General features: G+C 49.1%; 1 protein-coding gene across 1 annotated transcript in view; it reads left to right on the top strand.

Moving 5' to 3' along the window:
• Positions 1-23,206, top strand: part of LOC130473127 (ceramide synthase 4-like) — a 97,404-nt gene that overhangs the window by 17,914 nt on the left and 56,284 nt on the right. The window contains exons 3-5 of the mRNA XM_056844658.1: positions 3,036-3,090; positions 3,535-3,630; positions 4,882-5,063. Coding sequence (XP_056700636.1) covers positions 3,036-3,090; positions 3,535-3,630; positions 4,882-5,063 — 333 coding nt within the window. The remainder of the gene's footprint in view (positions 1-3,035; positions 3,091-3,534; positions 3,631-4,881; positions 5,064-23,206) is intronic.

Below are 23,206 nucleotides of genomic sequence, written 5' to 3'. Positions count from 1 at the left end.
TCCATTTTCATCAGGTGACTCCCTAGCACACACAGAGAAAGAAAAAGGTCTCTCTCCCCACTTTCTCACCCTCGTGCATTCCTTTATAAGACTCAGGGTGCTTTCACACATGCCCAAGAATGCACTTTCAATGCACTTTGTATCTGGATTTTACTATGTGAAACGGCAAAATCCACTTGTAAATGATCGTTAGAGCATTGAAAATGGATTGAGAGTGCATTCTTGGGCATGTGTGAAAGCACCCTCATTCAGGTTCCCTTCTCCTTTGGCAGCTTTTCCTTGTAGGGAAAATACAACACCCGTTGGATTGCTTGGACTACCCTTTTCTACACCTTCCCCAGTTCTGTGACATTAGGGTTGCCAACCTCCAGGTACTAGCTGGAGATCTCCGGCTATTACAACTGATCTCCAGCCGGTAAGCGATCAGCTCCCCTGGAGAAAGGGGCAGCTTTGGCAACTGGTCTCTATGGCATTGAAGTCCCTCCCCTCTACAAACCCAGCCCGCCTCAGGCTCCGCCCCAAAATCCTCCTGCCGGTGGCGAAGAAGGACGTGGCAACCCTACGGGATATTCGTATTGAGACACAGTGACCAGAACAGTATTCCAAATCCAGCTGCATCCCGACACCAGCTGGTTTTGTCCGCAGTTCTTTTCCTAATAAACCCTTGCCTGGAATTTGCCTTTTCCACCATTGACACACAACCAGGAAAGGTTAGGAAAAGTTAGCTTTAAAAAAAAAAACCCCACAAAAAACAGAAATCATATATATTCCTACCCTGGAAAGGAGAAGCGCACAGCCTCCAAACAATAATTACCACCTTTTCCCTCAGCCAAGGCGCCTCTGCTTGCTACTTCGACACAACAAGCTAAAAACTCAGCAGGTGAGATGTTCTGGCAGAGCAAGCAGAGAAGAAATGCTTCTTGCCTCCCAAATTGCTGCCGGTCCTGGTAAAAGCATAGGAGCCCGGTCAGGGGGGAGAACTTGGCAATCCTACCACAAGCTGCTTTTGAAAAGCCAGACGTTCTTGACATGGGGAGTACTTTCCTACAGGGGAAGGAAAAGAGGCAGGAGGGAACCCTGGCTTATGCCGAATTTCCTCCCAACCCTACAGAATGCTTCATACAGACTCATTATTTAGGATTTTTAAAAGGTTGGTCCCACCTTGTTTGCCGTCTACAGGGAAAGACGACTCAGACCAGCAGCCTAAGGGCTGCTCCTAAAAATCTATTTGGTTCCTGGACTGCCCACGAGCCAGGGAAACAGAAACAGAACGGTGGGCAGGCATTCTCCGGTGCCTTTCACAGCTGTCTGAGGTACAGAAATCACCTGACTAAGGCTATTTTCAGGGCCTGCAGATAAAGACGATCAGCTACTAATTTGCTACTCTGAACCAGCTGTTAGAAGCCAGGGGCGAAGGGCTGGCTGTTTTCCTTTTTTTGCTCAGGGTCTTCCTTCCTGGTTTCAGGGGTGCAGGAAGCTATGGTGGTGGTTGAGCCATTTGTAATGCAGATGAGCAGTCTAGCCAAAGGTGGGCCTCCTCTTTCCCATGAGAACGCCGACCAACGTTTTTCAGCTGATGAGATTTCCTGCTCTGAATCTAGGGTTGCCATCCTTCAGGGACTAGCTGGAGATCTCCTACTATTACAACTGATCTCCAGCCAAGAGTTGGACTCTATGGCATTGAGGTCCCTCCGTTCCCTAAACCCTGCCCTCTTCAGGCTCCGCCCCTAAAGCCTCCTGCCGGTGGCGAAGAGGGAGCTGGCAACCTTACCCGAATCTCACCTTGTCAGATAGCCTACTATGATTCTCAAAGCCTGCAACTATCTCTTGGCCTAGCCTACCTTTCAGGGTAGTTGTGAGGACAAAAGGGAAGAGGCAAATGATGCTCCCTGCTCTGAGCTCCTTAGAAGGAGGATGGGATACAAATGGGATAGGCAGACAGAGAACAGCACCGGCCTGCCTCACCAGGCAGTTGTAAGGGTTACTGAGATAGATTCTAGGGTCCCTTCCAACGCACCCCATTTATAGATATGCCTTGAGATTCAGTCCACAGTAGGGCCTAATTATCTAATGAAGAAGAAGAGTTGGTTTTTATATGCCGACTTTCTCTACCACTTAAGGAAGAACCAACCCGGCTCACAATCACCATCCCTTCCCCTCCTGACAACAGACACCCTGTGAGGTAGGTCAGGCTGAGAGAGCTGTGACTAGCCCAACGTCACCCAGCTGGCTTCGTGTGTAGGAGTGGGAAAACAAATCCAGTTCACTAGATTAGCGTCCACCGCTCATGTGGAGGAGTAGGGAATCAAACCCGGTTCTCCAGATCAGAGTCCACCGCTCTTAACCACTATACCATGCTGCCTCCACGAAATGTATGGGAGCTCAAACATGTAAGAAAATGGCAAGCCCCAATACAGAATTCCACATGCTAGGTGGCGTGGCTGGGCTGTAGGTACTCCATGACGAATGGCACTTTGCACATGCTCAGAGGTTTCCTCATCTCACTCTCCCCAGTGTGCATAACTTCCAGGCACCGAAAGCAGTTGCTCGGAACCAAACAACGCCAAGCCCAAGAAGATCCCTAAACGGATTGCTCACATAAGCAAGCCAAGCCACAAATGCACAAGGAAGCTCCCAGCACACCCTTATACTCCCTACTGAGGCTCTGAGTCCTGATCCGAGCACAGAGGAGCCCAGTCCATTCCTTCAGAGATCTGGGATTTCTCTCTGCCTGGCCTTCCATCCCTCTTTCTTTATATTCAAGGAAGAGAATTTGGAAAATTCGTTCTGAAACTGCATGGGAGGTTTTGCCTTGGATTTGCCGCTCTCTAAATGCACATTTTCCCCATCTGAATTCTCAAAACTCTGCATGGGGGCTTATTTTGGAGTTTTGAGAATTAGGATGGGGGGAAATGTGCATTTAGAGAGAGGCAAATCCAAGGCAAAACCTCCCATACATAAATGGCCCCAGTTTGCTACACCGTTCAGTGGGTTTAAATCCACTCTATTTTCCCCCTCGACCTTTGCCCCTGTAGGGCTGCCACCTTTTTCCTCCAGTGCTCTTCCTGCCCTTTTGACTGCGGCGGACAGGCAAGCCTGTGCCAAGATGCCGCTGCGTTTTCTTCAGCCACGCTCCCATGCCTTCAACATCAATCTCAGACCCTGAGGTAGGGTCGCCAGGTCCCTCTTTGCCACCGGTGGGAGGTTTTGGGGGCGGAGCCTCAGGAAGGAGGGGTTTGGGGAGGGACTTCAATGCCATAGAGTCCAATGGCCAAAGTGCCCATTTTCTCCAGGGGAACTGATCTGTCGGTTGGAGATCAGTTGTAATAGCAGGAGATCGCCAGCTAGTACCTGGAGGTTGGCAACCCTACCTTGAGGAAATATAACTTTTCTTGGCAGGGGGTTGCAATTTGGGTCGCCCTTGAAGGCATAGGGTCTGATATTATTTTTTTAAGGCATTGACATCCTTACAGGGATGAATCATGGAGTCAGACACCGGAGTGGAAAACTGAGCTCTTTCTTTCTTTTCTTAAGGTCAAGCAGATCATCTTGACTCAGGGCCAAAAACTCTTCTTCGGGCCACAGGAGGCGCTTCAAGGAAGGAAGCAAGAGAAACTTGGCAATGCCCAAGTTGGTTGCAGGGAGCGTAAATGCCAAGCACGGAGCGGGGGGGTCGTAGCTGACAGGGGAAGAGGGTGGTTCCGTTCCGAGCGTCTCGAGCAAAAAGGGCCAGGAAAGATCCCCCTCTGCCCTAAACCAGCCTCTGCCAAGTCCGCGGAGAGAGTCCAGGGCTGGATGGACCGACGGTCTGACTCATCCACATTGTGGCTTCCTGTGATCTTTTCACTGGAAGGACAGAAGTCAGCGGCTGAGTGCGCACTTTGTATACAGAAAGTCCCAAGTTCAACCCCCAGTAAAAGAAGGCCAGCTTGCAGGGCCGGGAGAGATCCCAACAGGCCAGGAGGCCTAGCAGTCGGGCCTATAGCCGAGTGACATACCGAAGATCCCGGGTTCGGTAGCCAGCATTTTAAAAAAGGATCTCGGGGATCAGACGGGAAAGCGTTTCGCCCAGAGGGTTTGTGCCAAGCGCCAGGAGGCTTGCTGAATTACAGGCCTGATGCTGCAAGAGCTGTCTCTGGTTCTGTCTCTGTGCCAACCCCCGAGCCAAACTCCAATTTCCCATCCATGACTAACTCTCCAGCGGGTTACGAAATTTCCGAGAAATGTCCAACCTGTCCCAGTCGGGAGCAATTCTGGCCCGCCGGCCTCCTTCTGGCCCTTTCCAGAATCGCAGCGTTGGAAGGGGTCCTACAGGCCATCTAGTCCAACCCCTCGCTCAATGCAGGATTGGCCCAAAGCATCCCTGACAAGCGTTCTCATGATTAAAGATGGTTTCTGACTCACTTTCCTGATGCGGTCGTTGCCTCCACCCATAGGAATTTTTGACAACGTGTTTTGCATGACTTAATATCCTTGTCCCAAACACACCGGAGAGACAAGATTAAATTCTCAGAAAGGCCGAAAAACATTCCCGATTCCTAATATACATGTGGCCCTTTCTGGAATTCCATGGGCAAAAACGCCAGGGAGGTCTGTGCCCGCAAGGAGCTTACATTTTCAAGCAGACAACTGCGGGAGGAGGGGAGGTTGCTGGAGGAATACGTGGCACCGAAAAACAAGGATTTAAAGGATAAACTGAAGGGGCTTGGGGGGGGTGAAAAGAGATCGGCAATAAGTGGGGGTGGGGTGGCATTTCACTCCCCCCCCCCTTCCCCTTGCCCAATAATGCCAGACAAAAATTCAGGGGGGAAGAAAAGAGCCCAATAATCCAATCTGTCCCTGTTGCACCCCCCATAACCCCTACCTCTCCGCTTTGCTCAGCTCTGCCCCCTTCCAGCACTGCCTGTCTGTGCCCACACTCTGGTGCCCACTCGGTGCCCGGCCCAGACACCAAAGCCCTTTCCGCCCACTGCCCACCCAGAGGAGCTTTACGTGCCGGGGAGCTTTCCTTGCCCCGGATACCCGCCGGAAGCCCTGGCTCTTCCCGGGCACTGCCCCAAGAGGTGCCCAACCCAATCCCAAAGGCACGGCTTCACAGGCGTTTATCACCTCCTGCCCATCGAAAGGGATCCTCAGCGCCCGAGTTTCCCCTCCTGGGACTCTCCAGACTCCGCTCTGTTGAGCCTCCCTGGTTGGCACCATCTTGTGCCCATCCAGACCTGGCCCCCCCCCGGTGACTGTCCCCCCCCCCCCGGGCACTGCCAACATGTGGCCGCTAAGGAAACGCTTCGGATCAGCCCTCGTTGGCAGGGAAGGGGGGGGGGAACCGCCGTGCCAATCCAGATGCCCAGCTCTTTCTCGCCCCTTGGCATTGCCACCTCTATCCCCCCCCCTTGGCAGGCGTGCTTTGATCCTGGTGAGCCCCCCCCCCGGGGGGGGCTTTCTGACCACCACCCCTCCACCCCCGGCCGCCTCGATCCCCCCCCCCCCTCCCTCCCTCCCGCCCCGGGATCCGACCTGCTTCTGCTGACGGCGCTCCGGAGTCGGCGGCGCTCCGGGTCAGGGAGGCGGGAGGCGGGGAGAGGCGCGGCTCCCCCTCCCCCTCCCCCTCCCCACCCCCCCCCACCCGCGCCGGGCGGGGCGGAGCGCGGCTCGGGCCGGAGGGGGCGCGCGCGCGCCGCGAGCCCCCGCGCCTCTTCGCGGCGGCGCGCCTCGCCTGCCTCCGGGCGGCGGGGGGGGGGGGGGACGGGGCCTCTGAGCGCGTGCGGAGGGCTTTTTCATCCGAGCCGCTGTGGCCTGTGACCAATAATGGTGCTTCTGAACATGCGCCGCTTGCCATTCCCGTCTGGAGATGCGCTGCGTTGCATCGGGAGGCTGTGCCTCGGAGCATGCACAGAGCGCAGTCATCGAATCGTAGGAGTTGGAAGGGACCCCCAGGGTCCTCTAACGTGTTGTTGTTCTGCCTTTATGCACGGGAGGTTTTAGCCTTGGATTTGCCTCTCTCTCGGTTAGGGTTGCCAGCCTCCAGGTAACCAAACAAAAGCAACTAGTGCCCCAAAGGAAACGGTGAATTCAAAAATAGTGAGCGCTTATGTCATAGAAAAGCTGTTAAGAAAGGCTTAACAGCTTTGCTATGCCATAAGTGTTCGATTTTTTGAATTCACAACCTCCAGGTAACAGCAGAAGATCGCAACTGATCTCCGGACAATAGAGATCAGTTCCCCTGGAGGAAATGGCCGCGTTGGCAATTGGACTCTATGGCATTGAAGTCCCTCCTCTCCCCAACCCCGCCCTCCTCAGGCTCTGCTCCCCAAATCTCCCAGCGATGGCGAAGAGGCACCTGGCAACCCTACTCTAGATGCACTTCCCCCCCCACCACCCAAATTTTCAAAGTCAACAATCAGCCCTCATGCAGAGTTTTCAGAATTTGGATGGGGAAAATGTGCATCTAGAGCAGCGGTGGGGAACGTCAGGCCTGGGGGCCGTTTAAGACCCGCGAAATCATTTGGACTGGCCCTTCGTGGGTACTGGCAGATCTCTAGCTCAGAAAGATCTAAGACTGGCGATCACCAAGGGCCATTTGGATATTTATAACATCATTCGCGGGCCATACAAAATTATCAACTTAAAAATTAGCCGACCAAGCCCCAAGCAGGCAACTGCCCCAGATGACCCCTCCCTGCATGGGCAAGGGGGCAGGCATCCAACCGGTGGTGCACTCGCCCACCTGGTGGCACAGGATGGTCTGTTGCACCAGCCGGGTATAGCCGTCCAGCTACACTCCGGAGTTGCTCCTGCTCCGCATGGTCAGGGCCAGATTCTACAGCCGGCTCCTGCTACCTCCGCCTGCAGGGGTGAAATGAGGACACACTGGCTAAGAACTCCCACACACACACACATTTTGGCCCTGCCCCTTTAACCCCTCCATTGTTGCCACTTCCGCCCCCCAGCCCTCTTGTAGTACAGAGGGAATATGTTTCTCCACGATCCGGGTGGAAAAGGGTTAACGCAGTTTCTTGGGCTGTCCTAGCAGCTCCATAGCTAATGACTCTTCTGCAAGGGGGGGAAAAGGTTCCTTTTCTCGGTAAAACAAACACACATCCGCCTCAAATAGAGGCTATTCCTGTCCACGGGACGGGGCGGATCCCCAGTCTTAGATCCTTCTGAGCTAGAGATCTGCCAGGACCCACGAAGGGCCAGACCAAATGATTTCGTGGGCCTTAAATGCCCCCCCCGGGCCTGACATTCCCCACCCCTGTTCTACATGCACACCTTTTTAAAAGGAGGGGAAACATGATTTTCACAGCTGTATTTTGCCACCAACAGTAGGCTGTATGGTATAGCCTGATCCTGTTGTATCTTGCAAACTGAGAAGGATAGGTACTAGGATTCTGGGATGGGAGACCACCAAGGAAGACTTTGCAGAGGAAGGCAATGGCAAACCTGCTTCTCACTTGTCTTCAAAGCCCCTTTGCTGGGTTGCCAGAAGTTGGTTGCGACTTGCCAGCACATGCAGAGTTCACTTCCCTGTGTTGTGACTCATTTAGCAGAATACCAATGTCGCACACTTGATTTATTCAGCACATATGCCAATGTCACACACTCGTGGTGGTTAATCAAGTTCGTATTGAGGAGCGGCGTCACCTTGTCAATCTGTCGCCTTCTCTTTGGTTTCCTGCACCCCGTTCACAGGAACAACACTTCACTGTGGTGCGCACGAAGGCATAATGTTCCCAACCGACTGCAGCTTCTCAGAAGTGATTGACATAGAAAAAAGGACAGGCGTCTCACGTCCACTAATGGAGGCGCTAGACAAACCGGTATACTGCTCACAGAGACAGTATGCGCCTTTATCATTCACAAGCCTGGACCGTTGTCACATCATTCACAGTGTGATGGCCAAACGTGAGCACCAGGTCTCAGCAGCACCACCATGTACGTGATGGCGGCTAGACAGCAGGATGATTTCAGACCTGCCTGTGGCTAATCTGTGGGACAAAAATATAGTAAACGGATAACAGTGGCTTTGCTGGGAGCCAGCATGGTGTAGTGGTTAAGAATGGAGGACTCTAATGCGAAGAACTGGGTTTGATTCCCCACTCCTCCACATGAGAGGCGGACTCTAATCTGGTGAAACGGGTTGGTTTCCCCACTCCTCCACATGAGCAAAGGCCAAGGTCCCCTGGCCAAGCACCAGGTCATTCCTGATCCATGGGGTGACGTCACATCCTGACGTTTACTAGGCAGACTTTGTTGACGGGGTGGTTTGCCAGTGCCGTCCCCAGTCACCTTCCCTTTACCCCCAGCAAGCTGGGTACTCATTTGACCGACCTCGGAAGGATGGAAGGCTGAGTCAACCTTGAGCCGGCTACCTGGGACCGACTTCCGTTGAGATCGGACTCAGGTCGTGAGCAGAGCTTGGACTGCAATACTGCAGCTTACCACTCTGCGCCACAGGGCTCCTACCCACCACATGAGCAGCGGACTCTAATGTGGAGAACTGGGCATATAAAAACCAACTCTTCTGCTTCTTCTTCATCTATGGGAGGGTGGAGATTTAGGAATCGTATTCTATGAGCTCAGTCCTACACTGAATTGCATGAGAAGGCTGTGCCTCTGAGCATGCACAGAGCACAATTTCTCCCTCCTCAATAATCACATCTGGCGCGCACCCTGCATTTTTGGAAACCACCAACATTATTTCCGATTTGGGGGGCTCCAGATGCAATTACCCAACGTCAAGGGAGAAAATGCACTCTGTGTATGCTCGACAGTGCTGTCTTCTTCGGCAATGCATCACAGAAATGAGCCTTGGGTCAGAGCCTAAGTGAAATCTTTGCCCTCTTTTCTTTGATCGTCTTTCATATGTTACAAGGCTGTTAGTGAGAAGGGAAGTGTGAATGGCAGCTAGCCCGGGTGTTACTTTGAGGCAAAGGAAGAAGCAGCCCCACCCCCCGCAGTGTTCCTTTTTGATCTGTGGCACCTATTTTGTTCCAAGTGCTAGCTGAGTGGGCATGGAGCAATGCAAAAAAGATGGATCTTGTTTCCTGTGGAATCCCACTTGGCACCTTAGACACCTAAAAACTCCGAGACTGGGAATCAAGACGGTGGGGGAGACAGATTTGCAGAATTGCGACTGTTTTCATGTCCAGAAGCTTCAAGGATACGAACATAAGAAAAGCCCTGCTGGAGGAGGGGCTGTGGCTCAGTGGTAGAGCATCTGATTGGCATGCCGAAGGTCCCAGGTTTGATCCCCAGCATCTCCAGTTAAAGGGACTAGGCAAGCAGGTGATGTGAAAGACCTCAGCCTGAGACCCTGGAGAGCCGCTGCCGGTCTGAGCAGACAATACTGACTTCGATGGGCCAAGGGTCGGATTCAGTATAAGGCAGCTTCATATGTTCATCAGACCAAGGCCCATCAAGTCCAGCAGTCTGTTCACACAGTGGCCAAGCAGGTGGCTCTAGGAAGCCCAGAAGCAAGACGACTGCAGCAGCATTACTAGTCAAAATGGATACTAGTCATGATGCACACCTATTCTCTCCAGGATCAGAGGAGCAGGCCTATTGTATTAGGTGCTGTGGAACACAGGCAGGATAATGCTGCTGCAGTCGTCTTGTTTGTGGGCTTCCTGGAGGCACCTGGTTGGCCACTGTGTGAACAGACTGCTGGACTTGATGGGCCTTGGTCTGATCCAGCAGGGCCGGCCTTCCTTCCTTCCTTCCTTCCTTCCTTCCTTCCTTCCTTCCTTCCTTCCTTCCTTCCTTCCTTCCTTCCTTCCTTCCTTCCTTCCTTCCTTCCTTCCTTCCTTCCTTCTTCCTTCCTTCCTTCCTTCCAGCAGCATGGGGACAGCCATCCCCAGATGGCTGTCCTGTGCCATTGCCTCACGCTTCGATGCTTTGGTCATCCTGACCTGCACAAAAATGATTAAACAAACACCAAATCCTGAAAAAACAGTCCTCTTTTTGTTTGCTCTGTCAGGAATGAGCCTAGTTCACCTGGGGCGCATGTAAGAGCGTCCCTCTCTGGATGCTTCAACCCTGAGGTAAATCTGCGCCGGAATCGGTAATTCCCACGCAGCTGTGGCCGTCGCTTAGCCAACAAAAATGCCTTTGTAATCCTATTCTGGAGCACATTTTCCAAACCTGTTTTGTGGCCAAGCTGGCAGAGCTGACACGCTGGCACCACTGTGTGGCTTGACGTGGGCATTTGACAGCCAAAAATGCGCTTTTTCTTAGCCAAAAACAAAAAAATCCCCCCTTCTCGCTCCATATTAGGAATACGGTGTACTAAGCAGCTCTCTCGGATTTGTTCTCCTTTGCATCGCCAAGTTAACTTTTGACCTGCTGAGGCCTCTTTCTGGAGTGGGCAGGAGTTGCCAGTTGGAGGCAGGCAATGCAAATAGGGCTGAGAGGAAGACCTTACTTTAAGGCCTGCTGGCTTTACAAAGGCCCTCAGGACTCCCTAAAGCAGTCCAGTTCCTCTGTACAGAAAGATTGGGGATGGGGAGGGTCCCCATTGGGTTAAAGGATGGTTGCCAGGTTGGGAAATATCTGGAGATTTTGAGGGCGGAGCCTGAGGAAGGCGGGGTTTAGGGAGGGACTTTAATGCCACAGAGTCCAATTGCCAATGCGGCCATTTTTCTCCAGGGGAACTGATCTCTGTCGGCTGGAGATCAGTTGTAACAGCAGGAGATCTCCAGCCACCACCTGAAGGTTCATATATACAGGAAAAAATACCACTATACATCTGAATGTGATAAATTATATAATCTCAAAAAGGTGGTTTATAATTCCAAATGTAAAAGAACTGGTCAAGATTCTTCTGTAAACAGCAAGGTATAAAACAACAGACTTCTGATGAAGCTGATGCGAAACAAGGACATAATTACGAAACCTTGTATGGATATTGTCGAAGGCTTTCACGGTCAGAGTTCATTGGTTCTTGTAGGTTATCCGGGCTGTGTGACCGTGGTCTTGGTATTTTCTTTCCGGACGTTTCGCCAGCAGCTGTGGCCGGCATCTTCAGAGGAGTAACACTGAAGGACAGTGTCTCTCAGTGTCAAGTGTGTAGGAAGAGTAATATATAGTCAGAAGGGGGTTGGGTTTGAGCTGAGTCTTTGTCCTGCAAAAGTATCAAAGGTAATGTGCTAACCATTGTCCTGTAAGTATCAAGATAATGTGCTAATGAGGGTGTGGTATGTTAATGTGGAACCATTGTATCCTGAAGTGATCTGTTAACATGTGGAATCCAAAGCTAATCCGCATGGCTATTGTGGACTGTAGTCTTTGTTAGTCTGGAGGTTTTCAGGGCAGGAAGCCAAGCCTTGTTCATTCTTAAACTCTCTTCTTTTCTGTTAAAGTTGTGCTGATGTTTATGAATTTCAATGGCTTCTCTGTGCAATCTGACAAAATAGTTGGTAGAATTGTCCGGTCTTTCAGTGTCTTGGAATAAGACCCTGTGTCCTGTTTGGGTCAGTCCATGTTCAGCCACTGCTGATTTCTCAGGTTGGCCAAGTCTGCAGTATCTTTCATGATCTTTTATCCTTGTTTGTATGCTGCAGGCTAGAGAGATCAGTTCCCCTGGAGAAAATGGCCGCTTTGGCAATTGGACTCCAGGGCATTGATGTCCCTCCCCTCTCCAAACCCCGTCCTCCTCAGGCTGTGCCCCCAAAACTTCCCACCGGTGGCGAAGAGGGACCTGGCAACCCTGCCTGTCAGGCTGGTCCAGGCATAGGGCTCCCCTCTCCAGGTTGGGAAATACCAATTGCCAAAGCTGCCATTTTCTCCAGATGAACTGATCTCTATCGGCTGGACTTGGACATCAGTTGTAATAGTAGATCTCCAGCTAGTACCTGGAGGCTGGCAACTCTTTGATGGACAGTTGAGCTGAGTAAATGTCATTTGTTTGTTGGGAAGCCTCCATTTGCCGGGGGGGGGGGGGGAGAAAAGAACATCAGGCTTAAAAAGCAGTACTCCTTGAAAGCAAAGATGGTAACTGTGAAATTTGATTATTGCATTGGTTTACATAACTCTCAAATCTGATAACGTCAGGGAATTCTAAACCGCAGGGATAGATCAGCCATTGAAATGTCTTGCATCTCACACCTATTTGCATACCTTGCAACCTACTCTTCCTTCAGGCTAACCAAAAGAGCAAAAAGCTGCCACGCTCAACAGCCTTGGAAACTTCCTGACAGGAGAAGGAGGAGGAAGTGCTAGTGAAAAGGGAGGCAAATCCTCTTTCACGTATTGGGTGTTTAAATGTATGTGTTAGATATGGATATAGAGAAACAGGTATTGATTTGAATTGTGTACCGGAACTAACATTTCTATCCATATAGGGGTCATGCTTTTCCTTTATCGATAGTTGAAAAATGGATATTTTTCCTGCACATATTGAAACACAGGCCATAGAAATGCTTTGATAAAATTGTTCTATTCATGACTAAACTGAAATAGAAAAGATTTTAAATGCACACGGCAGTTTTCATTTGCACTGAATTTCTTAACTCCCTCTGGTGTAGGTTTGCCAGCTCTGGGTTGGAAAATACCTGGAGATTTTGGGGGTGGGGTTTGGGGAGGGGAGAGACCTCAGCAGGGTATAACGTAAGGTAGCCAACAGAGTTGCCAACCTCCAGGAACTAGCTGGAGATTTCCTGCTTTTACGACTGATCTCCAGTTGATAGAGATCAGTTCACCTGGAGAAAATAGCCGCTTCGGCAATTGGACTCTATGGCATTGAAGTCCCTCCCCAAACTCCACCCTCCTCAGGCTCCCCCCCCCAAAAAAAATCTGCAAGTATTTCCCAGTTCGGAGCTGGCAAACTTAGTTGCCAACCTCCAGGTGGTGGCTGGGGACCTCCCTCTATTACAACTGAACTCCAGGCGATATAAATCAGTTCCCCTGGAGAAAATAGCCACTTTGGCAATTGGACTCTATGACATTGAAGTCCCTCCCCTCTCCAAACCCTGCCCTCCTCAGACTCCGCCCCCAAAATCTCCAGGTATTTCCCTACCCGGAGCTGGCAACCCTATAAAATCATAGAGTCCACCTTCCAAAGCAGCCATTTTCTCCAGGGGAACTGATCTTGGTCGTCTGGAGATCAATCATAATAGTGGGAGATCTTCAGGTGCCAACTGGAGGTTGGCAACCCAGCTCTGGTGTCCTTCCAGCATTTCCCAGGTGAAAATGGGCCACAGTCGCATCACCGCATTTTCTGAAGGCTTCAACCTCCCAACCCTGGACATGATGGGAAAGTCTTCTTATTTCATTATGCTGAATTCACATGCTCTCCAACTGGCAGTTTTTCACTGATTTAAAAGCCAGATGGGTGTTTGTTCTGGTTTAAAAATAGCCTTTGGGGGGCGGGGAAGCATTGTCCCACAATAGGTTAGCAACCATTCAAAACCGACTTCCGCAACCACAGCGCATGAAATGGCAGAACTGAGCTGTGTGGTTCCTCGGTGTTCTTGCTTGTGCGTCATGCGCCCACTCACACCGAACTTCTAGGGGGCTCTGGGGAGAGAACTGAACTCTCCAGACAACAAATACTCAGCGTTTACATAGTGAATTCAGTATTCAAAGCACTTCACCACTTGGTGTAATTCTTAAACAAGGTAGGATGTTATATTGCTGATAGGGCCAAGAGACAGCCCTGCAAGGTAGGCCAACATGTTGCTGATGAGGCCGAGAGACAGCCCTGCAAGGTAGGATGTTATATTGCTGATCAGGCCAAGAGATAGCCCAGCAAGGTAGGATATTATATTGCTGTTGAGGCCAAGAGGCAGCCCTGCAAGATAGGACGTTATATCACTGATGAGACTCACAGACAGCCCTGCAAGGTAGGCCAACATATTGCTGATGAGGCTGAGAGACAGCCCTGCAAGGTAGGATGTTATATTGCTGATGAGGCCGAGAGACAGCCCTGCAAGGTAGGATGTTATATTGCTGATGAGGCTGAGAGACAGCGCAGCAAGGTAGGACGTTATATTGCTGATGAGGATGAAGACAGCCCAACAAGGTAGGCCAACATGTTGATGAGGCCAAGAGACAACCCAGCAAGGTAGGACATTATATTGCTGATGAGGCTGAGAGACAGCCTTGGAAGGTAGGCCAGCATATTGTTGATGAGGGCGAGAGTCAGTGACTTGCCTAAGGCTACCTAGTAAGTGCACGACAGCAGCAAGATTTGAACAGAGACCATTCCAGTTGTGGCTTTTAGTTGCTATAAAGCAAGAGACATTCAATGCATTTTAAGGGCTAACCAAATACCCTCCTCTCCCCCACCCCCTGCAAATCTGTGGCAGAATTTCTGGTCTTCCTCAGTTGTTATTATTGTACCATTTTGAAGCTTCTGCGATTCATCTTTTCTCTCCTCCCCCCTGCCCTGGTAGTAGGGTTGCCAACCTCCAGGTACTAGCTGGAGATCTCCTGCTATTACAGCAAATCTCCCGCCGATAGAGATCAGTTCCCCTGGAGAAAATGGCCGCTGTGGCAATTGGACTCTATGGCATTGAAGTCCCACCCTTCCCCAAACCCCGCCCTCCTCAGGCTCTGCCCCCCAAAACCTCCCGCCGGTGGCAAAGAGGGACCTGGCAACCCTAGAGATGGAGCTTTTGAAAATGAAAACAAAAACTGAGGCTGTATACTTCGGACATGACCAGATACTATGGAACTCCAAAATCTGGGGAGAAACTGGGATGAGGAGAATCTCAGAGGCATGGGTATTCTGTGCACACTCAGAGGCACGATGTTCTTTGTTATGGATTCAGATAAAAAGGGAAGCTTGTATGGAATGCAAAATCAGTGGTCAAGCCCTGCCTGTTTCCTCACTGCTGACCAGGATTTGAGTTTAAGAACTAAACTGCTTTAAAGGTGACACGTTCTGCGTCTTTAATGAAAATTAAATTCAGGAGCAAGCCTACGTGGAACCAAAGATCCTGAAGCGCTAATCTTTGCTGTTCTGATTTTGCTGTGACCCTAACGAGAATTATACTGGCCAGAACAGGGTTTTATCTCAGTGGCCAATTGCCAGGACTAAACGACGCCAGGCTGGCCAAAATGCCAATGTACTCTTGTTTCCTGCTAGCAGGCGTCAGTGTGGGCATTTTGGCAATAAGTAGCAGCATGTAAAATAGCTGTCAAGTCACATCATGGCCTCCAATTGTAGAGATCTTTCTATCCACCTGTTTATCCCATGCATGCCTCCTCGTTTTATCCTCACAGCAACCCTGTGAGGTAGGTGAGTCTGAGAGCAACTGGCCTAGAGTTACTAGGAAGCTCGCCAACCTCCAGGTACTAGCTGGAGATCTCCTGCTGTTACAACTGATCTCCAGCCGATAGAGATCAGTTCACCTAGAGAAAATGGCCGCTTTGGCAATTGGACTCTATGGCATTGAAGTCCCTCCTCTCCCCAAACCCCGCCCCCTCAGGCTCCACCCCCCAAAACCTCCCACCGGTGGTGAAGAGGAACCTGGCAACCCTAGTTACCAGGTCCCCCCTGGCCACTGGCGGGGGATGGTGGGTTAGGGTTGCCTGATCCAGGTTGGGAAACCCCGAGAGATTTGAGGATGGAGCCTGGGGGAGGGCAGGGACCTCAGTGGGGTACCATGCCATAGACTCCACCCTCCAAAGCATCCTTTTTATCCAGGGGAACTGATCTCTGTAGTCTGGAGATGAGCTATAATTCTGGGGGATCCCCAGGTCCCACTCAGAGGCTGGCATCCCTAGAGCGGCCCAAGGTCAGCCAATAAGCTTCAGGATGAAGGGAAGAGTTGAGCTTGGGATTCTTGTGTCCCAATCTGTCACTCTAACCACTACACGACACTGTTTCCCCACACTGGGATTTGAGAATTTCCCATGTTTGGTTCTTTTGTTGCCAAACAGAGTGAGCCAGGGTTGGAAAGAGGGACGGGTTGGGTTATGGGAGCCATCCTTATTATGATTACTTTATTATCTCGATAGGGGGAATATGACATTTTGATTGAGGGCATTAATCTGGAATCTGAACGAACAAATCTGACCTCTAGGAGGTCACAAGTTCAAATCCTGATTCTGCCACAAAGTTATTTGGTGACCTCAATCTCATTACCCCAGCCCCTAATGCAGGGATAATTTAACCAAATTTTACAGAAAACAGGTCTGAATTTTGCAAACAGGCTCATTTCTCTCCTGAAACAGTTATTCCCCCCCGCTCACCCCGACCTCATCAGTGAAATTCGATCAAAATAATAAAATGGCTGCCGGCATTTTGTGCCAATTTTACATAAACTGAGTCGATTGACAACAGGGCCTGCTCTTCTCAACCATGCGGAATAATTAAAAGGAACAAAAGCATTAAATATCCTTTCATCCCTACTTGGGGATAAACCACCACGGCCCACCATAAAAGGTTATTTTATGGATTACAAAATGGCATGTGCGTCAAGTAGGGTTGCCAACCTTCAGGAGTCTAAATACATCCAGCTCTTTGACACTGTACATCCTAAAGGTTTAAATACCACATTAGATTTGTCTTGCTATTTATAATTGTAATTCTGTATATGTTCTATCATGCCTTGTAACATTGGGTCATTGTACCTTTAAGAATATGTCTATTACTGAATCAGTGTATCACGTGGATATTTTGTATTTAATTGGGGCGGTGACATGGCTATTTTGCCAACGCGGAAGCTTTGTTATTAACAGCAAGCGTGTAAGTAATTGTCTTTACAGTATATAGTATATATATATATATATTTTAATTCTATATCATATGTTTATGCCGTTGTACTGCATTTTTTTATTTATGTTATCAATATAGTGGCCCCTGAGGAAGGCTATATTTAAGCCGAAACAGAAAAAGAACCGGAAGTCTGTTGCATTTCATCTTACCTCTTGTATGGTCGTCAAGTTGAACCTCCTTATGAGAAGGATGAGTTCCTAGTGACTACGCCAGGATTGTATAAACTTTCGTTTAACATTTATGTCATTTTGAAAAATTGTTTATGGTTATACAGATACTGGATGTATCTTTGGCGTTTTCTATGCTTTATTATTTAAAAACTAAGTGTTTGTGCAGTTTTGTGACTGTCTTTGATTTATTAACTATTCTACAGCACGCTAACTTAAGTTTACTAACCTTCAGGTGGTGGCTGGAGATCTCCTGCTATTACAACTGATCTCCAGCCGATAGAGATCAGTTCGCCTGGAGAAAATGGGCGCTTTGACAATTAGACTCTATGGCACTGAAGTCCCTCCCCTCCCCAAACCCCGCCCTCCTCAGGCTCCGCCCCAAAAATCTCCAGGTATTCAAGTTTATTAATACGGTCGACTGACCAATCACGTGCCAACACATCAAAATCTCCAGGTATTTCCCAACCCAGAGCTGGCAACCCCAGTGCCAAGTGGTTTGAACATTGAAATGATAAGGATTATTCTGACTGAACCACTAATAAACACCTCAATGAGAAAAAAGGTTGCCTCTGTGCATGCACAAAGGGTAGCCCCCTCCTTACTGATCTAGCATTAGGGGATAGACTTTGGAAGGAGGGGAAAGGTTCAGGAATCAACGGTGAACTGCGTTTGTGTCTTTTGCAAGGTTCTCCTCCTGGGATTCCTACCAGAGCTTTCACTTTAGCAAAACAAGGTTTCCGGGACCACTGTTTTCTATCGGCCTGTTCTGGTGCTCACCCCTCGATTTCCTTTCCAAGAACTCTGAGACAGAGATCTGGTGTCAGCACTGTTGAGAAGAGATGTTGTCTGTTCCGGAGCCTCAGTAACAAAGGCTCACTCAGCAATCTCTCTCTCTCTCATGTGCCAGCACGTTGGAGAGAGATCCGAGCATTCTTTTCCTAATCTGCCATTCAAAAATGCACTCATGTTCCAGATCAGACCAAAACAGACTCCAGTGCCAAATGGGCGATGCCTTCTCCTTGGGAAGGAGACACACGCCATTACAAAAAAATCTCCCGCGGGAGGCCCAGAAGGTCTCCCTTTGCACGCCTGGATAGGGTGGCCAACCTCCAGGGGGTGGCTGGAGATCTCCCGCCATTACAACTGGTATCCCGGCGGCAGAGATTAGATCACCTGGAGTTTCCCAGTCCCAGCCTGAGGAGGGCAGGGTTTGGGGAGGGGTTTCAATGCCATAGAGTCCAATGGCTAGGGCTGCCAACCTCCAGGTACCAAACTATTGATACGTGTGCTGAACAACGTTAGTTAAAATCAATCCACAGCACCACAGCTCAAAAATAAATAATAAACGAACACTTTTCATTCAAGAACTCACTTAAAACTACAATGCAGATAATAATGTATTAAACAAATACAAATTCTGTAAAGAAAAGCATAAAGACTTATGTACTCAGCCTAATTAACAAACAAAAGGTCCACAGACACCGGTTGCTTCACCATCAAAGGTAAGTTCCAAAGTTCCAAAGTTCCAAAATATAGTTTTTATAAGGGCAGTGAGTTCCTACTGCCTCCTTCGTGTCCAAAATAAATATGCACCAGGACTCCAGTGGCCACGCCGTGTATATCCAAATGGAAAAGTGGAGAAGAACAAAGAACAAAACTGGATAAAACAAAACGACACTTCCGGATATTGTACTCGTTTCGCATTAGCTACACCTTATGGTGTAGAATTTCAATGACGTCCTCCTGATGATGTGGTCGTGGTCGATATTGCCATAAGGCAAAAAATCGGATGTCATTTTCAGAATGACCAAATTTCAAATAATGTTCAGTGAGTGGCGCCTCTAGAGTTTTGGAGCGAATTCTAGTTTTATGCTCACTAATACAAATTTTTAATTGGCGTGACGTAGACCCAATATACATTTTTAAACACGGGCAAAGAATCGCGTAAATAACATTTTTGGACAAACAATTAGTGAAATGTTGGAGTGTATATTTAAAATTCGTGTGTGAGGCACTGACTTCCTTAATAGGGAGACTCATTGCCACAGTGCGCATGTGCCACACTTAAAATGTCCCCGGATGTTAAGCCTTGGTTTATCGGATAACCTGTCCGTTCTAACTAAAAAATTGCAGAGAGATTTGGTTTTCTTGAGTCCAAATGTCGGCCGTTCTGTGCAGCTAGGAATGCTGTCAAGAATGTGCCAATGGTAAAAGGCGAAAGATTTATATGATCTGAAGAGAAACCAGAGTATCTATGCATCTTTACAATATACTCATTTGACACACGAGATACAACGCATTATATATCGCCATTGGCAATATCGACCATGACCACATCATCAGGAGGACGTCATTAAAATTCTACACCAGCAAGAATTAAGATACATTTATCTTTTTAAAACACTGTCCCCCTCAGGATTGAACAATGAATTCGACTTGTCTAGTTTCCTTTAAGGACCTTAATTTGGTAGCCACTAGGGTTAGAATTACAACTGAAATTTTTGCTTAGTTTCCTTTAAGGACCTAACCACCTACAGCTGTTAGGGGTGTATTGTAGTTAAAAATGAAAGAGCATAGATTGCATTACCAGCCTTCAGAGATAGAACGACGCCCTTTGGGACGGCTGGTCAATTATTGGTAAGTTGCGGTCACACTTGTTCTTTAATTTTCTGTAGTAAACTATGTATAATGATGTAACAGTTGGGCTCCTCATGTAAAAAATCTTTTTCAGAGGTCTCTGTACCCGATGAAAATTGCATCTTAAGACAAATTTACAACTGATGAAGCTAATGCGAAACGAGTACAATATCCGGAAGTGTCGTTTTGTTTTGTTCAGTTTTGTTCTTTGTTCTTCTCCGCTTTTCCATTTGGATATACACGGCGTGGCCACTGGAGTCCTGGTGCATATTTATTTTGGACACGAAGGAGGCAGTAGGAACTCACTGCCCTTATAAAAACTATATTTTGGAACTTTGGAACTTACCTTGATGGTGAAGCAACCGGTGTCTGTGGACCTTCTGTTTGTTAATTAGGCTGAGTACATAAGTCTTTATGCTTTTCTTTACAGAATTTGTATTTATTGTTTAATACATTATTATCTGCATTGTAGTTTTAAGTGAGTTCTTGAATGAAAAGTGTTCGTTTATTATTTATTTTTGAGCTGTGGTGCTGTGGATTGATTTTAACCTCCAGGTACCAGCTGGAGATCTTCCGCTATTACCAGTGATCTCCAGCCGATAGAGATCAGTTCACCTGGAGAAAAGGGCCGCTTTGGCAATTGGACTCTAAGGCTTTGAAGCCCCTCCCCAAACCCCATCCACCTCACGCTCCGCCCCAAAAACCTCCCGCCGGTGGCAAAGAGGGACCTGGCAACCCTACCAATGGCCAAAGAGGCCATTTTCTCCCTAGTTGCTAACCTCTAGCAGTGGATTACAATACGGAGGGGATAGGCGTCCAACATCTTGACACAGCTTTATAACATCTAAAAATACGGACATTAAGAAATTATACGATCATAGTGGTCCGTTTTGGCTTCCAAGTATTGTATGTATGACAACTCACTGTATCATTGTTTTGTAAGTTGGTATATTTTATGTTATAAAATAAGAAACGTTGAGAATAGTAAAATTATAGCAGTTAGTGGCAGTGTGCTGATATATTTTTCCTTTGGGATTTTGCATAACCTCTAGGTGGTGGCTGGAGATCTCCTGCTATTACAACTGATCTCCAGCCGATAGAGATCAGTTCCCATGGAGAAAAATGGCCACTTTGGCAACTGGACTCTATGGCACTGAAGTCCCTCCCCTCCCCAAACCCCGCCCTCCTCAGACTCCACCCCCAAAATCTCCAGGGATTCAAGTTTATTAATACGGTCGACTGACCAATCACGTGCCAACACATCTTTGGGGCAGAGCCTGAGGAGGGCGGGGTTCAATGCCATAGAGTCCAATGGCCAAAGCGGCCATTTTTCTCCAGGTGAACTGATCTCTATCGGCTGGAGATCAGTTGAATTAGCAGGAGATCTCCTGCTACTACCTGGCAGTTGGCACCCCTACTGGCAACCCTAGTGTTTGTGTTACAGATCTCAGAGAGTTCTCTGCCCCGGCTTTACCAAACTACAATTCCCAAGATTCTTTGTGGGAAGCCTTGGTCATGACAAGCAAGATCAACAAGGCTGAACAGATTGCTTTTGCTTAAGCCTGCCAAGGTGGGCGGGGCCCCCGCCCCACAGTTCACATGGGGAAATTCTGCCTTCTTCTGGTGCACGGCACAGGCCTTGGCTCGAAACATCAAGAGCTCTTTGCCCCAAGGGCAAAGATAACACTGTCTGTCTGTGGCTACAGGTACAGTTTGGCAGTTAGATTCAGCTGTCTTGTGCTTTCCGTGCACTGTCGTCTGCCCCATTTCCTGACACCACAGTGGGGGGGAAACCCTATCTGGACTGTGTCATTTCAGCAGGATGCCACAAAGGCAGAGAGCAAAAAACAACCCCCCACACCCAAACCTCTCCTCTCTCTCTCTCTCTCTCTCTCATGACTAATGTTATTTTAAGCACTGTACAGCTCTGCTTGCTTATCACCAATGCTCTTAAAAAAGCAGGCCCTTAATTGCCTCGTGCGCCATGTGCCAAGTCCCAAGGTGCATTCATTTTGCATCCCTGGGGTTCAGGCGACATTCTGTGTCTGCCTCTTGCAAACATCTGGATGGGACCAATGGTCCCTTGAGTTGCAAATGACTGCTGTTAAAGTCTTAGTACCAAGAGAATTCTCTCAGGCTTCCGTAAAGGTAAGGTGAAGGTCCCCTGTGCAAGCACCGGGTCATTCCTGACCCATGGGGTGATGTCACATCCTGACGTTTCCAAGGCAGACTTTTTGTTTACGGCGTGGTTTGCCAGTGCCTTCCCCAGTCATTTTCCCTTTACCCCCAGCAAGCTGGGTACTCATTTTACCGAGCTCGGAAGGGTGGAAGGCGGAGTCAACGAGCCAGCTACCTGAAACCGACTTCCCTTGGGATCGAACTCAGGTCGTGAGCAGAGCTTGGACTTCAGTAGTGCAGCTTGCCACTCTCCGCTACGGGGCTCATTCAGGCTTCCGTATGAAAGCCCAAAAGACCCTTTTCGATCTTTCGTGGAAAGGTGGGAGGGAGGAGGAAATCTGATTTAGGCAGAAAGCGAAAGAAATTGAAACGCAGGCTAATCTTGAAAATGGGAGGGAAAGCAGTATGGTACAGCCCGATCTCATCAGATCTTGGAAGCTAAGCAGGGTCGATACTTGGATGGGAGACCGCCAATGAAAATTCTTCAGAGGAAGGCAATGGTCTCAGGCTGAGGTCTTTCACATCCCCTACTTGCCTAGTCCCTTTAACTGGAGATGCCGGGGACTGAACCTGGGAGCTTCTGCATGCCAAGCAGAGGCTCTACCACTGAGCCACAGCCTCTCAAATATGAGCAGTAGTTAGAAAGCTGACCAGATTGAAGGATACCTGCAAACTGGATAGGACAATCACATTGTGCTCTACAGATTGTACTGTAGTAATCGTACCTAAATAAACATTTCTTAATCGTGCTCATATAGGGTTGCCAACCTCCAGGTGGCAGCTGGAGATTTCCCTCTATTACAGCTGATCTCCCGCCGATCTGTTCCACTTTGGCAATTGGACTTTATGACATTGAAATCCCTCCCCTCTCCAAACCCCACCTTTTTCAGGCTCCGCCTCCCAAATCTTCAGGCATTTCCCAACCCGGAGCTGGCAACCCTATGCTCGTAGCTTCCTGTCCATCTGCAAACGCATGTAGACAAAACGTTGGCAATACGATCTGGGACCGTTCCGAACCATTTGGTAAAAAGCGAACATTTTCAGGTGGCGGACTGTGCCATTCGAACAGCAGCGGGGGAGGCCAGACTCCCCCGACCATCGAGGAAGACTCTGTCTTACCTGCTTCTGTCTTACCTGGCCTCGCCTCCGCTGTCTCAGCTGCGTCCTTCCCAGGCCTTTCTGGGAATGCACTTAGAGCAAATCGGCTACCCTTTGACCTTGCTTGCTTTACGGGAGGGACTTATGAACCGGTGGTTTTTGTTGCGGGGGGGGGGGAGAGGAATGCTCAACAGCAGGTCAATGTCTGACGCCACAGGGCGAGGGGCCAACAAGTTAGTGCTGGGCAGAAGAGAGTCAGAGATCTTCACTTTTGAGGCAGGTTTCCGCTGCCTCGCATTTTCTTTCGTGGCTGCACTTGCTATAAGCCTCCATCGCTGACAGGGGTCTCACGCTGAGAGCCACCGAGGTGTAGTGGTTAAGAGTGGTGGACTCTGATCTG

This window comes from Euleptes europaea, chromosome 2, assembly GCF_029931775.1.
Source record: "Euleptes europaea isolate rEulEur1 chromosome 2, rEulEur1.hap1, whole genome shotgun sequence".
NCBI lineage: Eukaryota > Metazoa > Chordata > Lepidosauria > Squamata > Sphaerodactylidae > Euleptes > Euleptes europaea.
Note: the sequence above shows the minus strand (reverse complement) of the source record. Positions and strands in the feature narration are given on the sequence as shown.